General features: G+C 38.5%; 1 protein-coding gene across 1 annotated transcript; it reads right to left on the bottom strand.

The window, feature by feature from the left end:
* Positions 1 to 1,174: 1,174 nt before the first annotated feature.
* LOC116333305 (vitamin D3 hydroxylase-associated protein-like) lies at positions 1,175 to 17,906 on the bottom strand. Its single transcript, XM_039606944.1, has 15 exons — positions 16,189 to 17,906; positions 15,656 to 15,769; positions 15,279 to 15,419; positions 14,484 to 14,617; positions 14,062 to 14,268; positions 13,933 to 13,973; positions 13,690 to 13,814; positions 12,098 to 12,223; positions 11,460 to 11,557; positions 10,971 to 11,070; positions 10,765 to 10,808; positions 10,625 to 10,664; positions 2,447 to 2,555; positions 1,877 to 2,022; positions 1,175 to 1,529 (listed from the first exon to the last, which is right to left on the bottom strand). Exons 1-15 carry the CDS (start codon positions 16,507 to 16,509, stop codon positions 1,407 to 1,409), a joined length of 1,869 nt encoding a protein of 622 aa, XP_039462878.1. The 5' UTR covers positions 16,510 to 17,906; the 3' UTR covers positions 1,175 to 1,406.
* Positions 17,907 to 20,757: the final 2,851 nt, after the last annotated feature.

Below are 20,757 nucleotides of genomic sequence, written 5' to 3'. Positions count from 1 at the left end.
TCTATTTACAAAATGTTAATTTTAAAGCTTTAACCAAGCATGTTGGTCTATGTAAAAAGATTTTTATTAAATGCATTGCTGTTTGTGATTCATATTGCTTGCCAGAAGCTCATCCTTGGACGGCCTGCTGGACGGGAGAGCACGCCTGTGTAACATGTCTTGATAAAAAGAGGAACGGAATGTTCCAGTAAGATAGCCACATACTGTTGTATAGTCATTTTTCTGAGAAGAGCGAAAATACGCCGCCCTGTTGTGTGGGCACCAGTGACTATAAATGCACGAATAAAGAAGTACACTGTGTGACTCTCACTTGAGACGTTCACCCATGTACATGTGATTCATTACGCTGTCTCATTGTGTTTCTGTTTATATTTGCAGTTTGCCATTTGGGATTTTCCCTTAACAGTCTACTACTTCCATTCATGAAATTTGCAAGGAAAATTGAACTAGTCATGACTCAACTTAAAGATTTTACCACTCATTTGTTATGATTAAAAGAAAAACTCCAAAATAGAAATCATCTGGTGAATGGCATGTTAAACAAAATGTATGTCTATTGTAAATCACTGAGCATTAACTGCACACAGTAACTTTTCATAGGGAAGGAGTTGATAATCAGTAGAGCTCACCTAAGAATAGTAGTTTTTAGTTTCAAAGTAATTCAATGAGAGCTGCCAGGAAACGGTTACATGTCAGAAGGGAGCTGTCAGCAGACAATTAGTGGACTTAAACATCTAAAGAAAACAAAAGAGCATTATTTAGCGTGGCACCTTACTGTGCTGAAGCATATATTATAGGGTAAATATCAAATCGGGCAGCAGAATCTACTTTGACCTCTCGAGTATGGCGAGGACGAATGGTCACCTTAAGTTTTCTCATAAAAATAGTATCAATATGTTTATCCTGACTGACAGCAGATGCTGATTTTTAACTTACTTCATTGCATCCTCCAGCTTTCTGTGACCCAGATATTGTATCATGAATATCTCCATCATTGTCACTGAATAATAAGACGCACACACACACACACACACACACACACACACACACACACACACTCCTATACATATAAATTATGTCTGTTTTAATATCTTAGTGATTTAAATTTTTTAAAATGTACTTTTCCATTTATTAATGTGTGTATGTATTTATTTGTTCATTCCCTGTGAAGAACATTTACATGGGATTTTGGCATGAAGAAATAAAACTGCCTTGACTTTAACCTGAATTTTAACTGTTAAAATTTATTTAAACTTTACCAAATAGTCAAGTCACAAAAATTTGTAAAAAAGAGAATGCTCTGATACTTATGAAACATTTAGCTCTCATTTATAGGATCTACTCAAGTTAACACATTGCCTCTGAAGTCTGCAGCCTCTCCTGTGAGACTGAGAAAGAAAGCAGCTTTACTTCTTGCTTTCTTTGACCAGTTGTTCCACTTCCTTCATGAAGCGCAGACAGAGCTCATCCTGCCACGGCAGAGCAACACACTGCACCGCCACAGGTAGACCCTCACCACCGGACACTGCCTGAACACACAAACACACTGCTGTCACTTAATGCTCAGCAGCTGGACCGCAGTCTTCTGCCTCAAGCTGACTAACAAATTGTGGAACATTTAATAAAGTTCATGTATAACTGAGAGTCAATAAATTACAGAACCACAAGAAAAAAATGTCACAACCATCTGATCTGGTTTAGCTCTTGGTTCCATGTAGGATAGATGGGCCTACCCACCACCACACCTGAAATCTTCCTGTGTGTAGTCAGTGTAGTCGAAAGTGGCATTCATTTGTTTAGAAATTTTGAAACTGCATGAAAAACTGGTCTCATAGTAAATGTGTTCAATCTGTCTCTCCTCACTGGTATGTGTTACCTCTTTGAGGAACTTGTCAAGACTGTCCTGATAACAGCCCTTATAGTGCTTTAGTTCCTCCTCATCCTCTGCAGTCACTGTGGAAACAGTGACTACACCCGCAGGAAATTTTAAGAGATTGTAGAGCATCGTGCAACTGACAGCAGCTGAAATAACAGGAAATACAAGTAGATTAGTGATGATGAAAGATTTTAAGACCGATTCACTTTTCTTTAGCCCTTCAAAATTCTGTTGCTCTTTAATTAACATGTGATTCATTTAGTGTAACAGTGCCTTTATATTACTATTTGTCCAAATGTTCTAATCTACAGGTGACTTTCCTAATTGACTAATGTCTGAAGATAGTTGTTTTTCTTCGATCTCTGCCTTTTTTAATCATGTGTGTTAGCACTAGAGAAAGGCAGCAATCCTAATTTTTAATGAGATAATTTTTATGTGATCCAAAAACCCAGGAACTATGGTGCTACCTAGGAGCATTTCATACATCCACAAATTTATCCTGAGATTACAATAATGAAAAAAAAGAGATAGATGGACAATAATACTTTTTTAATACTCAGTATACCGTACTTGCAAGTTTGTCAGCGTGCAATAACCTGCTGGCTGGCCCTATCATGGGGGACAACAGCACATCAATATTGCAGCTCCTCCAATGTGCTATTGTCTCTTGAATGTAGTCCTAAAGAAAACACAGCAAATTTTACTTTATACAACTGCAATTCCAAAACATTTGGGAGACTGTGTAAAATGTAAACAAAAACAAAATGCAGTGATTTACAAATTTTAAAATATTTAAACTGAGAAATTTTAATATCTATCCATCCATTTTCTTCCACTTATTCAGGGCCGGGTCACAGGGGTAGCAGCCTAAGAAGCAAAGCCCAGACCTCTCTCTCCCCAGCTACCTCCTCCAGTTTATCCGAGGGAACAACGAGGCCTTTCAAGGCTAGCCAAGAGAAACAGCCTCTCCTGCATGTCCCAGTTCTACTCTGAGGTCTCCTCCTATGTTGATCTGTGGAACCAGCACTCCAAAACAGGAGCTCTAGATAAATAGTCTAGTCTCTGATCCTATGAGTATTACACAGGAGGCAGTGCAGAGCTTGGATGGAACCGATGGCTGAGGGGAACTACCCTGTTCTAACTGCCTCTCTCCTCTGGATGTCTACCCTGCTTGATGAAACCTGGTGGCCCTGAGTAGCTTTGCGGTATTTTACCAGCCACACCCATTGTGGAAGTTCCCCAGTACATCCGTGCTCTTGGAATATGACTGGGTTTGGTTTAGTGATCTATGAACTTTTAAAGGCTGAGGTAACCTGTAAGAGCTATTTAAACAGATATGAAAAAGGAAATGTTCACAATTTAGACTTTTTGAATGCAGGATATTTTATTAAAGCAATTTAGCAGCAAAAGCAAAAGTCACATCAAATAATATTAATAATAATGATCAAATATTAATTAAGTCCTTTTTGAGGACAGAGGTTGGAGGCAATGGGATTGGGATAATGAGATAACCTTTTATAATTCAGACATACAAAACAAACAAACAAATATATACGCATACACATATACATAGATAGCTGAATACATATATATGCACACACACACACACACACACACACACGACATGAAATCACTTGATCATCATGTCCGGAATGGAGTAGGAAGAAGTATGTACATACTTATTAATCCCTACCTCGTGCTCAGCAAGCTATTGATTTACCATAATCATCATTTCTTCCCCCCAGCACTTGTATACACTTGCTCTGTTGAAATTTAGTAATAGCTAGCTTTTTATCAAACCATGTTTTTAACTGAATCATTTCTTCTGCGACAATTTCCAAGATCTGCTCTGAATGCTCCCTAATGCAGTAAGTAGTTGTATCACCTACAAATAAAATAAACTGCAATATATCAGATGCTTTACATGTATCTTTGATGTACAGGATAAACAATTTTGATCCCAATACAGACCTCTGTGGGACTCCACAAACAATGTCTACACACTCTAAATGAAAATTCACCAATTTTTCCAAATAACTCTCAACCCACTCGAGCACAACTCCTTTAACGTCATAGTGCTCCATTTTATCAAATAATATTTCATGATGAATTTTATCAAAAGCTTTTTTAGGTCAATGAAAACTCTGAAGTGTGCATTGTCTAGTTATATTGTGTTCTGTATCTATGTTATTAGTGATATTTTCAATTAATTCCAGTAATGCCATAGTTGATTTGTTTGATCTGAAACCATACTGAGTCCGTTAATATTTTATGTTTATCAACGAATTGCCCATGGCCTCACAAAACCCTGCTTGTTAATGAAAACCTTTTCCAGTATTTTGGAGAATTGTGAAAGTAGAGACACAGGCCTGTACATGTAATTTGTGATTTGGTATCTATCTCCATTTTTTTTTACAATTGCATCACTTTTGTGATGGTAATGTACCAGTTTGTAGAGAGAATTCGAACATGTATGCTTAAAGCTTTAGAGATACCATCAATAGTTTATTTAACAATTTTTGTATCACAGCCATTAAAGTCTGTAGAAGTTTGATTTTGTGCTTCTATACTTTTTAATTTCTCTACATATGGTATTTTTCTTTTTACATGCATTTTGTAATCCTTCTGTGATCCATGGGCAAACTGCATATTTTTCTTTGTTGCTGTATTGCTTTATTAGTCAATGCCTGTCATATAATAATTTAAATTTTCCTAAGAATGTCTCATAAGCTTTATCAATATCCCTTTCCTTGTACACTACCTCCAAATGTACCCTTAAGTAGGTCACTTTTAAATGCATTCCTCTGTTCTCACCTGTTGTATTTGAATTTATTTTCCTGTTTGTCGTTACTATGATTTTTGTCATATACTGGAAAAAATGGATACCGATATGAATCCGATATAGTGTGTTTTTTAATCAATAAAACTGTTTTTTTAATATCTTGCTGCATTTTGTATAAGTTCATACTCAAGTTTAAATAAACAACAACACTAAAGCTATTCTGTTATACCTGTATGCAAAAAATACACTGCGCCCAAAATATTTCATAGTTCAGCAACACTGATCAATCTAATAAACTTAAACCTGCTCCATCCTCCCTATTCTGGTATTTTAAAGAGTACTTAGCAGAAATATTAAGCAACCTAACTAATAGGGTCTCCCAGCAAAAAAAAAAAAAAAAAAAAAAAAAAAAAGGGAACCCCCCCCCTCCTCCACCACCCTCCACCTCATGATGCTTAATCAATGTAATCAACTTTAATTTGATGCAGGGTGAAAAGAAATGCACAGAAATAAATTATTTTTCAAGAATAATTAAATAGATTCAACATCTTTCTTCAGCAGAATTGCAGAATTCACAGATGGTACCTTCCCAAAGGATAAAGTACTATAGCTTACTAGGGTATATTAGACTTAATAGTTACTATATACAGTAATGGACTTCTATACATTTTACATCAGATTAAAACTTTGTAAGATTCAGATAATTATTTATTAAAAGCGAGACATTTTAAATGAGAATAAGAAAGAAAAGTATGTCTTTGTGCCCCCTTTTCCCTGTTCATGCCCCATCGGCCCCCTGGCTAAACTTTTTGCTAGATCCGCCCCTGCACAGTTACCAGCCGTCAGCTACGTAGAAAAGGATCCTGGTGTAGAAAGTAATATTAAATACATTCTAACAACAGCTTATCAAGCTTAAACATGCTGCTGTTGTTCAGCCACTGGTTTCCTCTTTCTGGTGCAAAGTGGGCCAAAAACAAAGGAGAGACGTACTGGCGACAGAAAAGCCGATCAGCTGATCATTGATCAGTTTCATGATTGAAGTAGCAAGAGGGAGAGAGAGAGGCAGTCGCTCCATATATCGGTTGTTAAGCTTAACATGGGAATGCTTTACAAACATTCAGAGATGAACTTACACACTTGCTTTACTTCTCTCTGGGATCACTTCCTCAGAGATGAAATGCCGGATTGCAAATACACACAGCCACCCTATCTGCTCCGACGTGCTACGGTTATGAGCCGAGTTACGCGGTGTCGCAAGTTTTTTGAGGTGCTTTTTGATATTTAATGGATCGATTACATTTTTTATTTCTCTCCGATATCCGATCCAGTAATTTACGACAGTATCAGACCGATACGATACTAATATCGGATCGTCCATCTCTACTTTTAACTAGAGCAGAGGTTACTTCATTAACATCACTTCATTGCATTCTCTACTTTTCTATGTTGCACTTTAACATAATTTATCAAAAATTCCATCACATATGAATATTAAATCACAATATGAATATACTTCCGTACACGTTTATTCAGTTTATGCCATTTTTCTTCACTAGGATTTATTAATAGCTCAGTGACATATGAATATTAATTTCAACACGATTTTCATCAACTTAGTCACCAGTGATGGGAATAACGGTGTTACAAGTAACGGCGTTACTAACGGGTTACTTTTTTCAGTAACGAGTAATCTAACTAATTACTATTCCTATCGTTACAACGCTGTTACAGTTACTAACAAGGAAACGCGGTCCGTTACTATTTTTCAACAAACAGACGGTTGAAGCTGTGTTCAGCTTACCGCATCTTATATCAGCTGCACAGAAGTAGCTGTAAGTAATCTGGACGCTACAGCTTTAAGCAGCTGCGCGCTCCCGCGGACGGTAATCACGATCGCTGTCTAGCACAACACCTGGAGCTCAGGGGGCAAAACAATCGAGTGCTGCTGTTTGACTGAGGAAGAATAAAGTAGTCGTGGTAAGTCAATCACGTGACCACTTAAAGACAAAGCAACAAGGTGATAGGCCACGTAAAACCAGAGTCATGATAAACAAGATATACGCGGCGTTTTTTCCTCAATAGTTTCGTCACGTTAGCGCTAGCAAGCACTCTCTGCTTATGAGCAAAAAACAAAACAAAACAGGGGAAGTTTTAGGAGTGACGTCGAGAGAGAGAGAGAGAGCAGAAAAAGAGAGAGAGCGAGTTTTGAGATGTGAGAGATTTGTGACGTTTAGCGTGTTTGGAGTGTGTAGTTAATGTGTTGTCTTGTGTAGTTAGTGTGTAGTGTTGTGGATGGTTTTGTGTTGTGTGTCAGAACAATGAGGCGACTGCTGTCTCCAGGTAGAAACAGCAGTGATACACCTGCTGCTGTCAGACCTGCAGGTATCAGGCTGTGATGTTCTCCTTTGTAGTGGACACAAAATATTTTTTTGGAGTGGCACAAATAATTTGTGTGACATCTTATTGAAGAACAGCTGATTGTTCTGTAAATAGTTTGAAATGGTTATTTAAAAAAAATCAAGGTAAATGGATGCAAATTAATTTGTTGTTTGCAAGACTTGTGCATAGGATTTTAAAATTGACAATTTATATTTGCATTTAAAGTTATGAAATATGATTCATTAAACATGTTTGTGGTTGTTACAGTAAAAATATAACTTTTTCTACTCTGATTTTAGATCAATTGTGTTAATACAGTATGACAAAATGAGAACATAACTGTAAATTCAGGCACGTGAGGTTGCGCTAAAAAGAATGATACCAAACAAGGCAAAGTAAATAGTTTTTAAAGGTAAAATGTGGAGGGAAAATCAAGAGTAGTAAAAAAATGGCCAATTATACCCTGGACGCCAGAGGGTTAAACGTTCTTTGTTTTGTTTTTTAAGTAACACAATAGTTACTTTTCCAAGTAATTAATTACTTTTAGAATATTGTAACTCAGTTACTTTTTTGAAGAAGTAACTAGTAACTATAATTGAATTACTTTTTCAAAGTAACTTGCCAACACTGTTAGTCACACATGAATGCTTTTCTTTCACAATATACACAATATAAGTGTTTTTTTTTTTAAATCACACATGTTAAAATCTGACATTCTCTTATTTACTTAGTCAATTTGACCAAGACAAGCTGTGGGCTGTGTGCCATGTTTGCATACCCCCTCGGTACAAATAATACCAGCAAAGACACACACACACACACACACACACACACACACACACACACGTTCCCAAATATTTACTTTTCTGTGATCCTCAGGCTGCAGAATAATCACTCTTACCTCTGGGTGGTGGGTCTGGTATTCTTGGCCATTGGCTCCTGCTTTTCTCCCAGCTTGGATTAGTTTTTGTCTTTTTATTTTTATTGATCTCATCATTTTCACTGGGCTCCATAAACTACAGAGTTTGTGACCTTCCGGTCTTGCCTAATTTGGCATGTAGGAATGCAGACCTGCTGCTGTCTGCCAACGGCTCTCTGTCTCGACTTACTGGCTACATGGCCCAGTGTGTCATAGACCTGCCCCAATTTCCACATGAACTCTTCTGCTCTTCTGCTTTTTTGTCCATCAAATGAGGGATTTTTCTCCACTGATGTGCAGATATCTTCTCCCACCTGCAGACATTACCCAGGGTGACCCATGCCTCCGGAGTCACTATCTCTTGGGCCCTCAGATGGAGGCAACATGCGGGCCACTGTGATGACGTTATTCTGCTCCAGCACCAGTTTCTGTTGGTCTATACACCAATTTCCTGGCTGGAGCCTCCCTTGATTTGGCTTCTGTGGACTGCTTCAGCCACCTTCTCCTTCAAAAAATGCCATTCTCGCCCTGGATTGGTTCCCTGAAGGCCCTCTTCTATGCTAATTTTCCCATTTGCATCCCCCACTCTCTTGTCCTCTCTTCCTCTGCGGACATTCACTCAGTGCTGTTGACCTTAAACCTTTCTCTCTCTGACTTTTCACCCACTTTTATCTCTGAGGTATCTATGAGGTAGAGGTTACTTCATTAAAATCACTTTATTACATTTTCTTCTTTTCTATGTTGTACTTGAAAATGTTTTATCATTAATTCCATCACATATGGATATTAAATCATATATGAAAATACTTCCCTTCATGTTTAACTCTGTTTATGCTATTTTACTTGACCAGGATTTAACATTAGCTCCGTCACATATGAATATTAATTTCAACATAACTTTTGTCAACTTCATCAAACAGGGATACTTTTCTCACTGTATCTTCCACATGTTACAATTTGACATTATCTGAATGTTTGCTTCGTCATTCTGACCAAACCAAGATCTGTGCTGTGTGCCATGTTTGCATTCCCCAAACAATCTCAGCACAGAAGCACATACACACACGCCAAACGGTCGGGAGGTGGGGTATTAGAACCACTTCATTACTCAACTACATTTCTCATTCAGTATATTAATTTCCACTCGCACCTGACTGCTACAATGCCTCCTGCACTTTTTTAAAAACATTTTTCATGAAAAACATTACCTTATTTGGTTTTTGATGACAGCATCAGACATAAAAAAGGTGTAAGGGGGTCTACAAAAGGCCAAAAAAGTAAGTGAAAAAACAAAAATAAAGAGCTGGATGAAACTGATGCAGCTAATTAGGTCAGTATCATGACTCTGGATGGAAAAATAAAGTATTTCAAAGAGGCACACTTTCTCAGAAGTAAAGAAAACTGCATCTACATATTACAGAACAATTGTATGTAACAAATGTAAAACTGAGAAACAAAAAGACCTTTAACTATCTCATTATCTACGGTACATTATCATCAAATGATTCAATCTGGTGACATCTCTGTGTGCAAGGGACAAGGCCAAAAATTTGTGTTTGATGTTTGTGGACTTTGGGCCCTCAGGCAGCAGTGCATTCAAAACAGGGATGATTTTGTCATGGAAATCATTGCTTTGGCTCAGCAACATTTCCAGATATCACTGTCTGTGAACACAGTTCGCCATGCTATCCACAAATGAAGCTTATGTGTTGTCTCAATAAGATCACTCATCTGCCTGCTGTCCTGGATGTTTGGCTGCTAATCTTTGTTATATCACTTTTTCTTTCCACACTGCCAAACTCAGTGTTGACATCGTTGTTCTAGTTCACTCATCTTCTAGCCTGTCCACTCAGAGCTCCATGCAAGCCTCCAGCTTCATCTTCACCACTACTATACTCCTACTTCTAATTCCTATCACCTCTGAGATTCCGCTACGATTAGTCAATCGCCAAACCAGTAGCTGAACTCTGTATCTCAGTAAATCATGTTCAATTCTTCCAAATGAGCTGTCGTTATTGAAATACAGCTTAAAGCTCTATCATGCAAACGGGAATTCATATATGAACATAATCCATAAACACCACCACCACCTTCTTTGGGCCAAACCTCTTTAGAATGGACTGACACAAAGTAAAAGACTATTTTGTGGCCAGACAAATCAAAATTTGAAATTAGTTTTGGAAAACATGGATGCGGCATCCTTTGGACTAAAGAGAAAAGGAACCATCTGGCTTGTTATAAGTGCTCAGTTCAAAAGCCTGCATGTTTCAGCGCCATGGCATTGGCAGCTTGCATATCTGGAAAGAAACTTTTTAATGCTGAAAGTTGTGTACAGGTTGAGTTTTAGAGGAACATAAAACTTCCATTAGAATGATATTTTCTTGCTGAAGATATTTGAGCAAGACAATGCTAAACTGTATATTGCAGCCATTACAACAGCATGGCCTTGTAGTAGAAGAATCTTTTTTTTTCTGAACATGGTATACATTATTTTTTTCAGTTTGAATATTAGATTTGTTTTCTATGTACTATTGTGAATAAATATAAGTCAGTAAGATTTGCCAATCATTGCATTCTGTTTTAATTTACATTACACACAGCGTCCCAGCTCGTTTGAAATTGTACTTTGATACTCAACCATGCATCATTAGTTGAAAGTTAAAGTTACCTCAACAGCAGCATGTTGCTTCCACAGATCGGAAACAGAACTAAAAAATAAAGCAGTATGTTGTGACTTTGCCCATCACATGTATTATATATGAAAAAAGAATCAAGTACAGATGATGAATTTCAACAATATTTTCTCACCGAACTCCACAAATAGCACTCACGATGGAAGAAAGACGAGGTGACTGCAAAAAAACAATAAAAATAAGCATTATTCTGGCACATCACAACATAGGCTTTATCAGATAAAAGTTCCAAGATTATGTTCAGTCCTATGCTTGAATTTACGGGTGTTTTTTTCAGTGCTAAGTTACAGGTGCTAGCTGTCACCAAATGAGAAAACTCACCACAGGTTTTAGTAGGAAGGAAAGGATTTTCTTAAACCACTTAGGGAGCGAGTGCGTAAAAACCTGCTGCTTCAGAGAAGGGTCCAGAAGTCCCCCTTTCCTAAAATGAAATGAATTATTTACACACACAAAATTTATTTATTTATTTATTTAACCTTTATTTAACCAGGAATGTCCCATTGAGATTAAAAACCTCTTTTTCAAGGGAGTCCTGGCCAAGAGGCAGCACATTTCCAAACAAATACATACAAACAAACAAAGTTAAAAATTACACAAAACACTTACACATTATTGAGGCAGTCTGTAGGCCTTTGAGTTTAGTTTTAAAAATAACTGTGTTGACACTTAATGACATTTAATGATTTTAGTATTCTATTTTAGTTTATCATGCTAGCACCTGTAACTTAGCAGTGAAAAAAATCATCCATTTATTAGACGTTTTAAATTAATGAGAAGTGATTAGATGAATTATTAAAAGGTACAACTCACAGTTTTTGCAGAAGGGTGGCAGTGCCGTCTGCATATACACCCTTTATTAATAGCTCAGGAACAATTTGGCTGATTTTCAGTGGAGAGTAAGGAACCAACTAAAGGCATAAAAGAGAACATTAAAGATGTATGGTTCATATCAAATACTGGGCAGTGATTATTAGTATGTGTGTGTACATGTTTAGACATCTTTGTGAGGACAGAAAATTGGCATGCGACTATACTTGTGGGGACCAACAGTCACTTATGGGGACAAAATCCCCGTCCCGATGAGTTTGTGGGTGTTTTTGAGGCTCAAAATGCGTTTTTTATGTCAATTAGATGTCCTTGCTAAGATATGAAAACGAGTGTGTGTGTGTGTGTGTGTGTGGAGTTACTGACAGGTCAAACTGACCCCAACAGTATCTATGTAACATAAACATGCAGAGAGATTGCAAATATGTTACATGAACCATTTTCATTTTATGTGTTCATTACACCCTTTAAGCCAAGCAGAAGAAGCTTTATATAAAAAAGTACTTTTAACATTTTTTTAGATGGCTTAACTTTTACAAGGGTCAGTTTGTCCTGTAACATAACAGGGGGTTAATAACAAATCAGGACAATAACGATTACATGTGTGTGTGTGTGTCTCTTACTGTGTGCCCTGCTTGCTCTAACAGAGCTTTGACCTCTCTGACGCCTCGGGCCATGCTTGGAGACGGTTGCAAGTAGCCATCATTTTCCAAATAACCAATCCTTAGAGGTCTGGAGCTTCTGTATATCTGTAGATGAGGACCGAATTATTAGCCCACCAAAGAAAATTTCAGCTTTTTAAAAGTATTTCCCAAGTGCTGTTAAATAGAGCAAGGGATTTTTAACACGTTTTTTTTCCAAGCATCTTAATTTTATTTTTGATGATTACATTATTTTACTTTGGTCTTTGTTTAAACTCACAGATTTTCAATGGGATTAAAGCCATGGCTTTGTGCAGGCCAGTCAATAACGTTCGCTTTGGTCTTCTGGAGGTAGGTCTTCACCAGGAGCATTGAATGTTTTGGGTCATTGTAGTGTTGGAAGACAAAGTGAAGACCCAGACCCAGTTTTGCTGGATGACTGTTCGAGGTTTTCTTTCAAAATCTTCACACATCCTTCTTTCTTCATAATTCCTTCCACTTTGAGGAGATTTCCAGTTCCAGGCACACTGAAGCATCCCGAAAGCATGATACTCCCACCCTGGTGTTCTTTGAGTTGTTCTCTTCTTTCTCCAAACATAGATAGCCTCACTGTGTCCAAAAAGCTCTAGTCTGATCTTATCTGACCAAAGGACATGCGTCCAGTGAGCATAATCTTTTTCCCAGTTGTCTTTAGTATACTTCAGTCTGGCTTGAAGGTGTCTCTCTGCAGAAGTGGAGTTTTTTGTTGGTCTGTAACCGTGCAGTCCATGCACCAATGCAGGGTTATAGTGAATGTTTTCTTTGAGATTACAATTCCAGGCTTGGTTGAGACATTCACTAGTGTCTTGACTAAGGTCGTTAGACACATCTCTCGCTAGTTTTCTTCCCAGAGTCAATGAAATCTTTCAGTTCTCACCTCTGCCAGACTTGTTCTGTGGCTCTCTTTTAATTTCTTGATACTTCTGACTCCACATTGTGACACTTGGAAATGCTGTGATAACTTTGTATAACCATCTCATCCTTTGCAAGGATTAACAATTCTTTGTTTTTTCTCAAGTCTAAAACTTTATTTTATTTTTTTTTGCTTTTTGACATGATGCTTTCTCAACAGCTCAAACCTTTCCTGGGGTTTTTGTACTGTGTGTAAATTGGAAAATAGCCCTCAGTTTTACCTTGACTTTAAGAGCTTTGAACATTACAAATTCAATGACTTTTTAAAAGTTCAGCTTTTCAGGGGGATATTATAATATTGGCCCTGGTTAATTTTGTTGTAATTCTGCTACAGTTCAAAGATTGTGTGTAAACGGAAATGGTGTATGTGTTCAAAAGAAAACCGGTATATTTAGAAATGGTGAAAATGTTGAAAATCCTTTGCTCTCATAAAAAAAGCACTTGGAAATTTTATAGGAAGACTATTAACTTTGTCCTTAAGAACTTCGTCTGTTAGCATAGAGAGATGTGTTAAGAAAATTAAATTGATTCATTTCTAGTTTCTAACATCTATGAATGATCAGAAAATATATAGAAAAGATGATCATCAACAGAGGACATGAATCCCACAGTACAGGACACACCTCCATGTTAAAAGGTAATGGTGGAACAGTGGGGTCCAAAGAAAACATGTGGTCACAAAGAAGTGCCTGCATGCACAGAGCCAGGCTGTCCACATCTCTTGCCATGGGTCCAGCAGATGATGCCACTAGTTTAGTAACAAGCATAAGGCAAATGTTTTGAACGAAATGTTCCAGAAAATTTGTGTAATATTGTTAGACACTGGTTATGTAACTCTGCATGTACTTTATGTGCTAGTTCCTTACCTGACTTTTGTCCTCGATAAATTGAACGAAAACCCTGTAAACTGTTCATTATCCAAAGGTGTTAACAAATAAAGAATAAACCTTAACTCATCAATTTACAATAATTTTCCATAACTAAAAAGGATCTACCTCAGTCGCTGAGCAGTTGGCTTGAAACCACAGATTCCACAGAATGAAGACGGAAGACGGATACTGCCACCGAGATCAGTGCCTATACCGAGGAGGGAGCCCCCTCCCCCAACGAGAGCCGCCTCCCCACCAGATGAACCTCCAGAGGTCTTCTGGGGGTTATGAGGGTTCACAGTCTGCCCGTAGATAGGATTACTGCAGTCATAGCTAAAGGTGGACACAGACAAACACAGACAGTTTATGAGTCTTTACATAAAATATACACATGGAAGATGCAAATGGTACATGTATTGGTTCTTATATAGTGTGTTTCTACTATATCAGAGGACTTAAAGCACTCTCCTCATTCACCCATGAGGACACAGAGTTTTTAACTGTGTTATAATTTGTTTTAAAATTGAATTACTGATTAAAAAATGTACCTTATAAGGGCTTGGGCCAAGTTGGTTTTCACAAAGGGAATAGCTCCTTGTTTCTTCAGGACTTCAACAAGCACACTGTCCTTTTCAGCAGGCTGGTCCAGGTTAATGACCACACCACAAGAACAGTCATGATCCTTGTGGTGTAAATTAAAGAACATAAGAGTGCATCAAAGACTACACAAATGCCATACCTTAACATTTTGAAAACCTGTAAGTGAAATTCAGAGACCATAAATAACATTATTATTAAGACGTTAATTTACGTAGTATTCTCACTGAGATTGAGATCTCTTTCTGAAGAGAGACCTGCTTACAAAAACGCCAAGAAATTGAGAAAGATAAAACAACACAGTGTACGTGATCACAAATTAAGAAAGACATGTACCTAAAACCTTTTAAAATTATCAAATGAAATCAAAGATATAACATCATAGTTTTTGTGTAGTTCATTTAATTCATAGGCAGCAAACCATTTAAAACCAGATTTTCCGAGTTCAGTGGAAATAAGAAGTAGAGTCAGTGTTTATGTGTTGCTCATCATTTATAAAATTAACAGTTTTACTTCTAATACTTAGCCAGTGAGCAAGCAGTTTCACATTTAGACCCACTCCTCCATGTCAGATTTAGCTTTTTGCAACTAACTTGACATTGGTGGAAATGTTCATCTTGAGGTTGGATTTTCAGAAACCAATGGTTGGTGTCCTAGCTGCATTCATCCATTATTATACTGCCTATAGTGTAACTGCCATTTGTTTGCACTACAAATACATTAATTTATTACATTATTCTTAATACCTTAAATGCAATATTTTCTTTGATGCTAACTGGAACTCCGTACAAGAGACCATCCTTGTTGGAGCCAACAGTTTTCAGCTGGTCCAAACTCTCCAGCAAAATTTCAGTGCAGCAGTTCAGCTTTTTGTTTACAGCCAGAGTCTGTTGGAAAGGAAACAAGCACAGAGAGATTCAGATGAACTTATTCACTTTAAAGGGATATTGATTTTTGTAAGTGCTCTGTAAAATATTAAACACTCACTGGAAAATGAAATAGATTACTTAGTGTTTATGCTAGCTAAAATAACCTGGTGTATACTTGGCTTTCGGTCAACCTTATTTTGAAAGATCTGTGTTATGTTAGGCAGTGAACTCTTTATTCATGCTGGATATTGAACCTTTTCCATGTAAGAGTAAAGCACATCCTCTGGGCTCAGTGAGCCTTCCTTCAGCTGCTGTGTCAGCTCAGACAGGGAGAGCGTCAGGATGAAAGCAGAGTCAGTTGTCGGATGCTAGAAGACACAGACCCACAGAATCATTATGTTGTAAAAAATATATAAAGCTGTAAGAAAGAAAGAAAACCATATCAGTGTATAGATTCAGGACTCTTGCTTCCTGTACTTCTGCACAATCACTAGATTTCAATCCAACAGAGCAACTTTAGGGTGAGGTGGAACCGGAGATGTGCAGCTGACAAACCGCGTGTGTGAAGTTATGTGTCAACTTGGGCCAACAAAACAAATCTAGAAGAGCAGCATAATCTTAATGTGTTTTTAAGTTTTTGTAAGCATGTTGACAACAAAAAGTGTCAGTAATTTGGAAATTAATAACTAAACCTCCGCTAGGCTTAAACTAAAAGCACATAATTAGTTTTGATTTCTCTCTAAAGAAAAAGTTAAACCTTTCAGAGTTTAAAGCTCTGAACTCTCACCGACTCTTTGTACCGGAGCACCGCCTGCTCTGCCCGCTGCAAGCTCTCATCTCTCCTGTTTCTGGCTCTCTTGATTTTTTCCTCCGCCTGTCGGAGGCTGCTGATCTTTTTCACCCGCACTACCAGGTATCCCACAATGCAGGCAACACCAGTGAGCAGAGCCGCTGTCCAGTTGTCCATCTTCACTCTCTTAGTAAACAGTTCGTGTTCCGCGTGGTTTTCGTCTTTGTCCTGTGGCTGCAAAATGCAAAAATCCAAGTGGACAGTTGTTTTAACACGGCGACAGGCTTGTCTTGTTTGAGCTGTGGGCGTGTTGTGCATGTACCGTAGCTTCCCTTAATTTAGGGGTGGACAGGTAATTAACCAGCTGGCCCGACGCACTTCGTGGCCAATTGAAGCACCGCTGCGCACTGTACCATACACGCACCGGCAGCCCATTCTAGCCCATTCGTTCATTTTCATTGCCGACACTGTAATACCCAATCAAATCTCTTAATGACACCGGGGCCTCTCCTACCTTCGCTGTGACTTGTAGAACAGAGTATAGTGTTGAAGAAGTGTTGAAAACTTTCAGCTGAATGGCTAAGACAGAAAAAGAAAATGAAAGTAAAAATGAATTCAGCACAATGTGTGACATTAAAAGACATATTAGCTGTAGCACCAGCTAATGCCTCACAGGCATATATATACGTGTGTGTTTGTTTACATGTGTACATAACATGATACCTATCAATAGAGAACTGCCACAGGCAAATAGTACACTTTAAAGGTAAAAAAAGGGTAATTTATTGCTTTTATAACATATTTTTATTCATAATACTTTGTTAAAACATATGCTGTGGGGTAAATATCATAGTATGTTAATTTTTTTTTTTTAAAATTGATCGATTGATTGATTGATTGATCATACTTATCATACTACTGACATCTGTGATAAATTTCAATCTGGTTTTAAACCACGCCACAGCACTGATACAGCTTTGCTGAGAGTCCTTAATGATCTTCTCTTAATTACTGATTCAGGGCATTCTGCTATATTGGTCTTATTGGATTTGTCCTCGGCCTTTAACATGGTTGACCATAATATTTTATTAACGAGGTTAGAATGCACTGTGGGCATTCGGGGTTAAGCCCTTAACTGGTTCAAATCATACCTTTTGAACAGGTCCTTCTCCGTTACCTTGGGTACTTATTCTTCCTCAACTGCATCTTTATGCTGTGGTGTGCCCCAAGGCTCTGTGCTTGGCCCAATGTTATTCTCATTATATATGCTCCCCCTAGGCTTAATCTTTGAAAAATATAACATTTCTTATCACCTCTATGCCAATGATATACAAATATATTTTCAATTAGATGATGACGACATTGCTCCTTCGTTGCACTGTTTCCTCGAGTGCATGAGAGAAGTCAGAGAATGACATTCAGGCAATTCCCTTATCCTGAATGAAAAGAAAATGGAGATTGTGGTGTTTGGCAACCATATCCCCAGGGGCCTATTAGCTGATACCTTTGGTTCCTTTGCCACTTCTTTCTCTGACTCAGTTAGTGACCTAGGTGTCCTGCTGGATAGATCTTTCAAATTTAACAAACAAGTGTCTTCAGTAATCAAATCTAATTCAAACCAACTGTGCCTTATTGCTAAGGCTAAGCACTATGGTAAATGGTAAATGGCCTGTATTTATATAGCGCTTTAATAGTCCCTAAGGACCCCAAAGCGCTTTACATATCCAGTCATCCACCCATCCACACACTCACTGGTGATGGCAAGCTACATTGTAGCCACAGCTGCCCTGGGGCGCACTGACAGAGGCGAGGCTGCCGGACACTGGCGCCACCGGGCCCTCTGACCACCACCAGTAGGCAACGGGTGAAGTGTCTTGCCCAAGGACACAACGACCGAGACTGTCCAAGCCGGGGCTCGAACCGGCAACCTTCCGATTACAAGGCGAACTCCCAACTCTTGAGCTACGATTGCCACTATGTCCCTCATAAAGATCTTGTAAAGCTCATTCATGCTTTTGTGACTTCTAGATTGGATTACTGTAATTCTCTCTACTTTGGTCTTCACTCCGCTCTCCTTCACAGACTTCAGCTTGTCCAGAATGCTGCGGCTCGCTTCCTGACTGGCACTAGAAAGCATGCCTCTATCACCCCCGTTCTTATTGATTTGCATTGGTTACCCATAAAATATCGCATTGAATTTAAAATATTGTTGCTCACCTTTAAAACTATAAATAATTTAGCCCCTCGTTATCTTGTCGATCTTCTTAGTCTATATGTCCCTGGGCGAGCCCTCAGGTCTTCAGCCCAATTACTCCTGGCTCAGCCTAGATCTAGACTTAAATCTAGGGGTGACCGTGCTTTTGCCCTGGTTGCACCGAATCTGTGGAACAACCTTCCTATCGCTATCCGTGCGTCAGACTCCGTTTTATCTTTTAAATCCCGTTTAAAAACTCATTTATTCAACATAGCTTTTCCATCTAGTTAGTGTCCCTATTTTATATTTGGTTCAATTTCTTATTTATGTACTTTATCTTTTAGCAATATCTGTTCTCAGTAACTTTGTTCTTATATTCCCTTCTATTGCTGTATAATTAGTGCCCTTAACCTGATGACATATGTGGTACTTTGTTAATAGTCTTTTATTTAATGTCTTAATTTTCCTGTTTTTATTGTAAAGCACTTTGGTGTACCGCTGGTCTTTTAAACGTGCTATACAAATAAAGTTGTATTGTATTGTATTGTATTGTACTTTATTCATCCCGAGGGAAATTGGGTTAAGACTGCCAGCCGTGCCAGCGCCGTCTTACCCTTCCGACCATACATACATTACACAAACATCACATGGGGAAGACAGGTCAGAGGGGTACAACATGGAAAAAGCACCACATGAGGAAAGATAAGGAGAAAAAAATAACTCCCCCCAGACTGAGCTCCAACAGGGAGATCAGTTTGAGAACAGAAAAAAACACCTCTGCACATAGCACATGAAAAAACTCTTAATACACCAAAGAAACACATGACAAGCAACAGGGATGGTGTTAAGGTTCAGATATTGAGGAGGAATCCAAAAATAATAACCACAGATCCGGCCTGGTGCAATTAGACAAAGATTTTAATGCACACATGTGGAGTCCAACACTGTGCAGTGTTGAACTATCTTACAATAGTCAGAACAAAGACTTTATAGGGTTGGAGTGAAAATAGTACAGCCCCCTCTTCTGTTGCCAGGCAGATCCAGTACAGCATACGTCAATCCAAAACCACAAACGTTCAGTTAACTTTGAACACAGTTTAAAAAAGAACATTGTCTTCGGCTCGAACCCAGGTGCTTCCTGTCACCATCCTGCCCAGGCTTATCTTCTGGAACATCAGGCCCACGTTCTGCACAAACTGTCACTCATGCACGCACAACTTTGCAGTTGCAAGCAAAACATAATTAAACTCTTACCTATATAAATGAGTCTATCTAATATGTGTGTGTATGTGGGTGTCTGTACATGTGTGATCCTCACGCTGCACCTTAATTGACCTCAACTTAGGCACCCAGGCTAAGGCTATCCTGTGTGTACTGATCTTGACTTATATGTAAAATGTATAAAACAAATGTTTCAATCTAATACAACTACTTAAAGCTTAATCAAAAATATAAATGCATAATAAAATGACAAACCAACTCAGACTGCTTTCAGTTTCACTTCAGCAAGCCTTGCAGGAGTGTTTCCTGTCTCATTTTGGCACAGAGTATATTTCCTGTCCCTGCAGTCTGCACAGAAACATTTAAGATTATAGGAGCATTGAAAAGCATTTGGAATTATAGATTCAACTCAACAGTTTAAAGTGGTTCTTCTTGGACCTGTAATAAAAGCTTAATTGGGTGCCAATATGTTTAAACATTTAAATGCACTATCCCTACTTGAAGATTATGTGATTAATGCCATGGTAATATGAACCATAGCAGGGAAATAATTTCTCTAATCCCCACAATGGGTAAAGGGTGAGAGACAGCCAATGTAGACAGTACATCCGGGCCTGCAGCCTATGCGCTGGTCTCCTTGATCCACCATCAGCATCGGAGGGGAATAAGCGTCGAAGGCTTTTGGAGGGGGAGGGGGGATGAGTGTATGTCTGCATGTGTATATATGTCTGTGTGCATGTGTGTGTGTGTGTGTGTGTGTGTGTGTCTCCAGAGTTCAGCTGAGACAGTGTCCTTCGCCCTGCCAGGCTAAGTAAACAGTCTTCCAGCCAACCCAGCTGGCCTTGCATAGAAAGGGAAGAACAGTCTCAACACAGTCGTTATCAGGGTGTTGTTGTTCAGCTCCAGCCTTGAGACTGCAGCTGGCGCCGAAGGGGTATCCGCATGAGTGATGGTGGTTTTTACTTTAATGCGAACAACTCATATGAATTTCAAAGCTGTTCTAACAGTCCAACACTGGTCTCTCAATCTCCCGTTGGAGAGCCGTGAGCTTCTCCATGATGTTATCAAACTTACGTTCCGTGATGTTGTCATTCTTGTGCTCAAAGAGCCGATTCTGAGAACTCACGACCGCAGTGAGCTTCTCCAAGATG

The sequence above is a fragment of the Oreochromis aureus genome, linkage group 23 (genome assembly GCF_013358895.1).
Source record: "Oreochromis aureus strain Israel breed Guangdong linkage group 23, ZZ_aureus, whole genome shotgun sequence".
NCBI lineage: Eukaryota > Metazoa > Chordata > Actinopteri > Cichliformes > Cichlidae > Oreochromis > Oreochromis aureus.
This window is presented reverse-complemented; position numbering and strand designations above follow the sequence as displayed.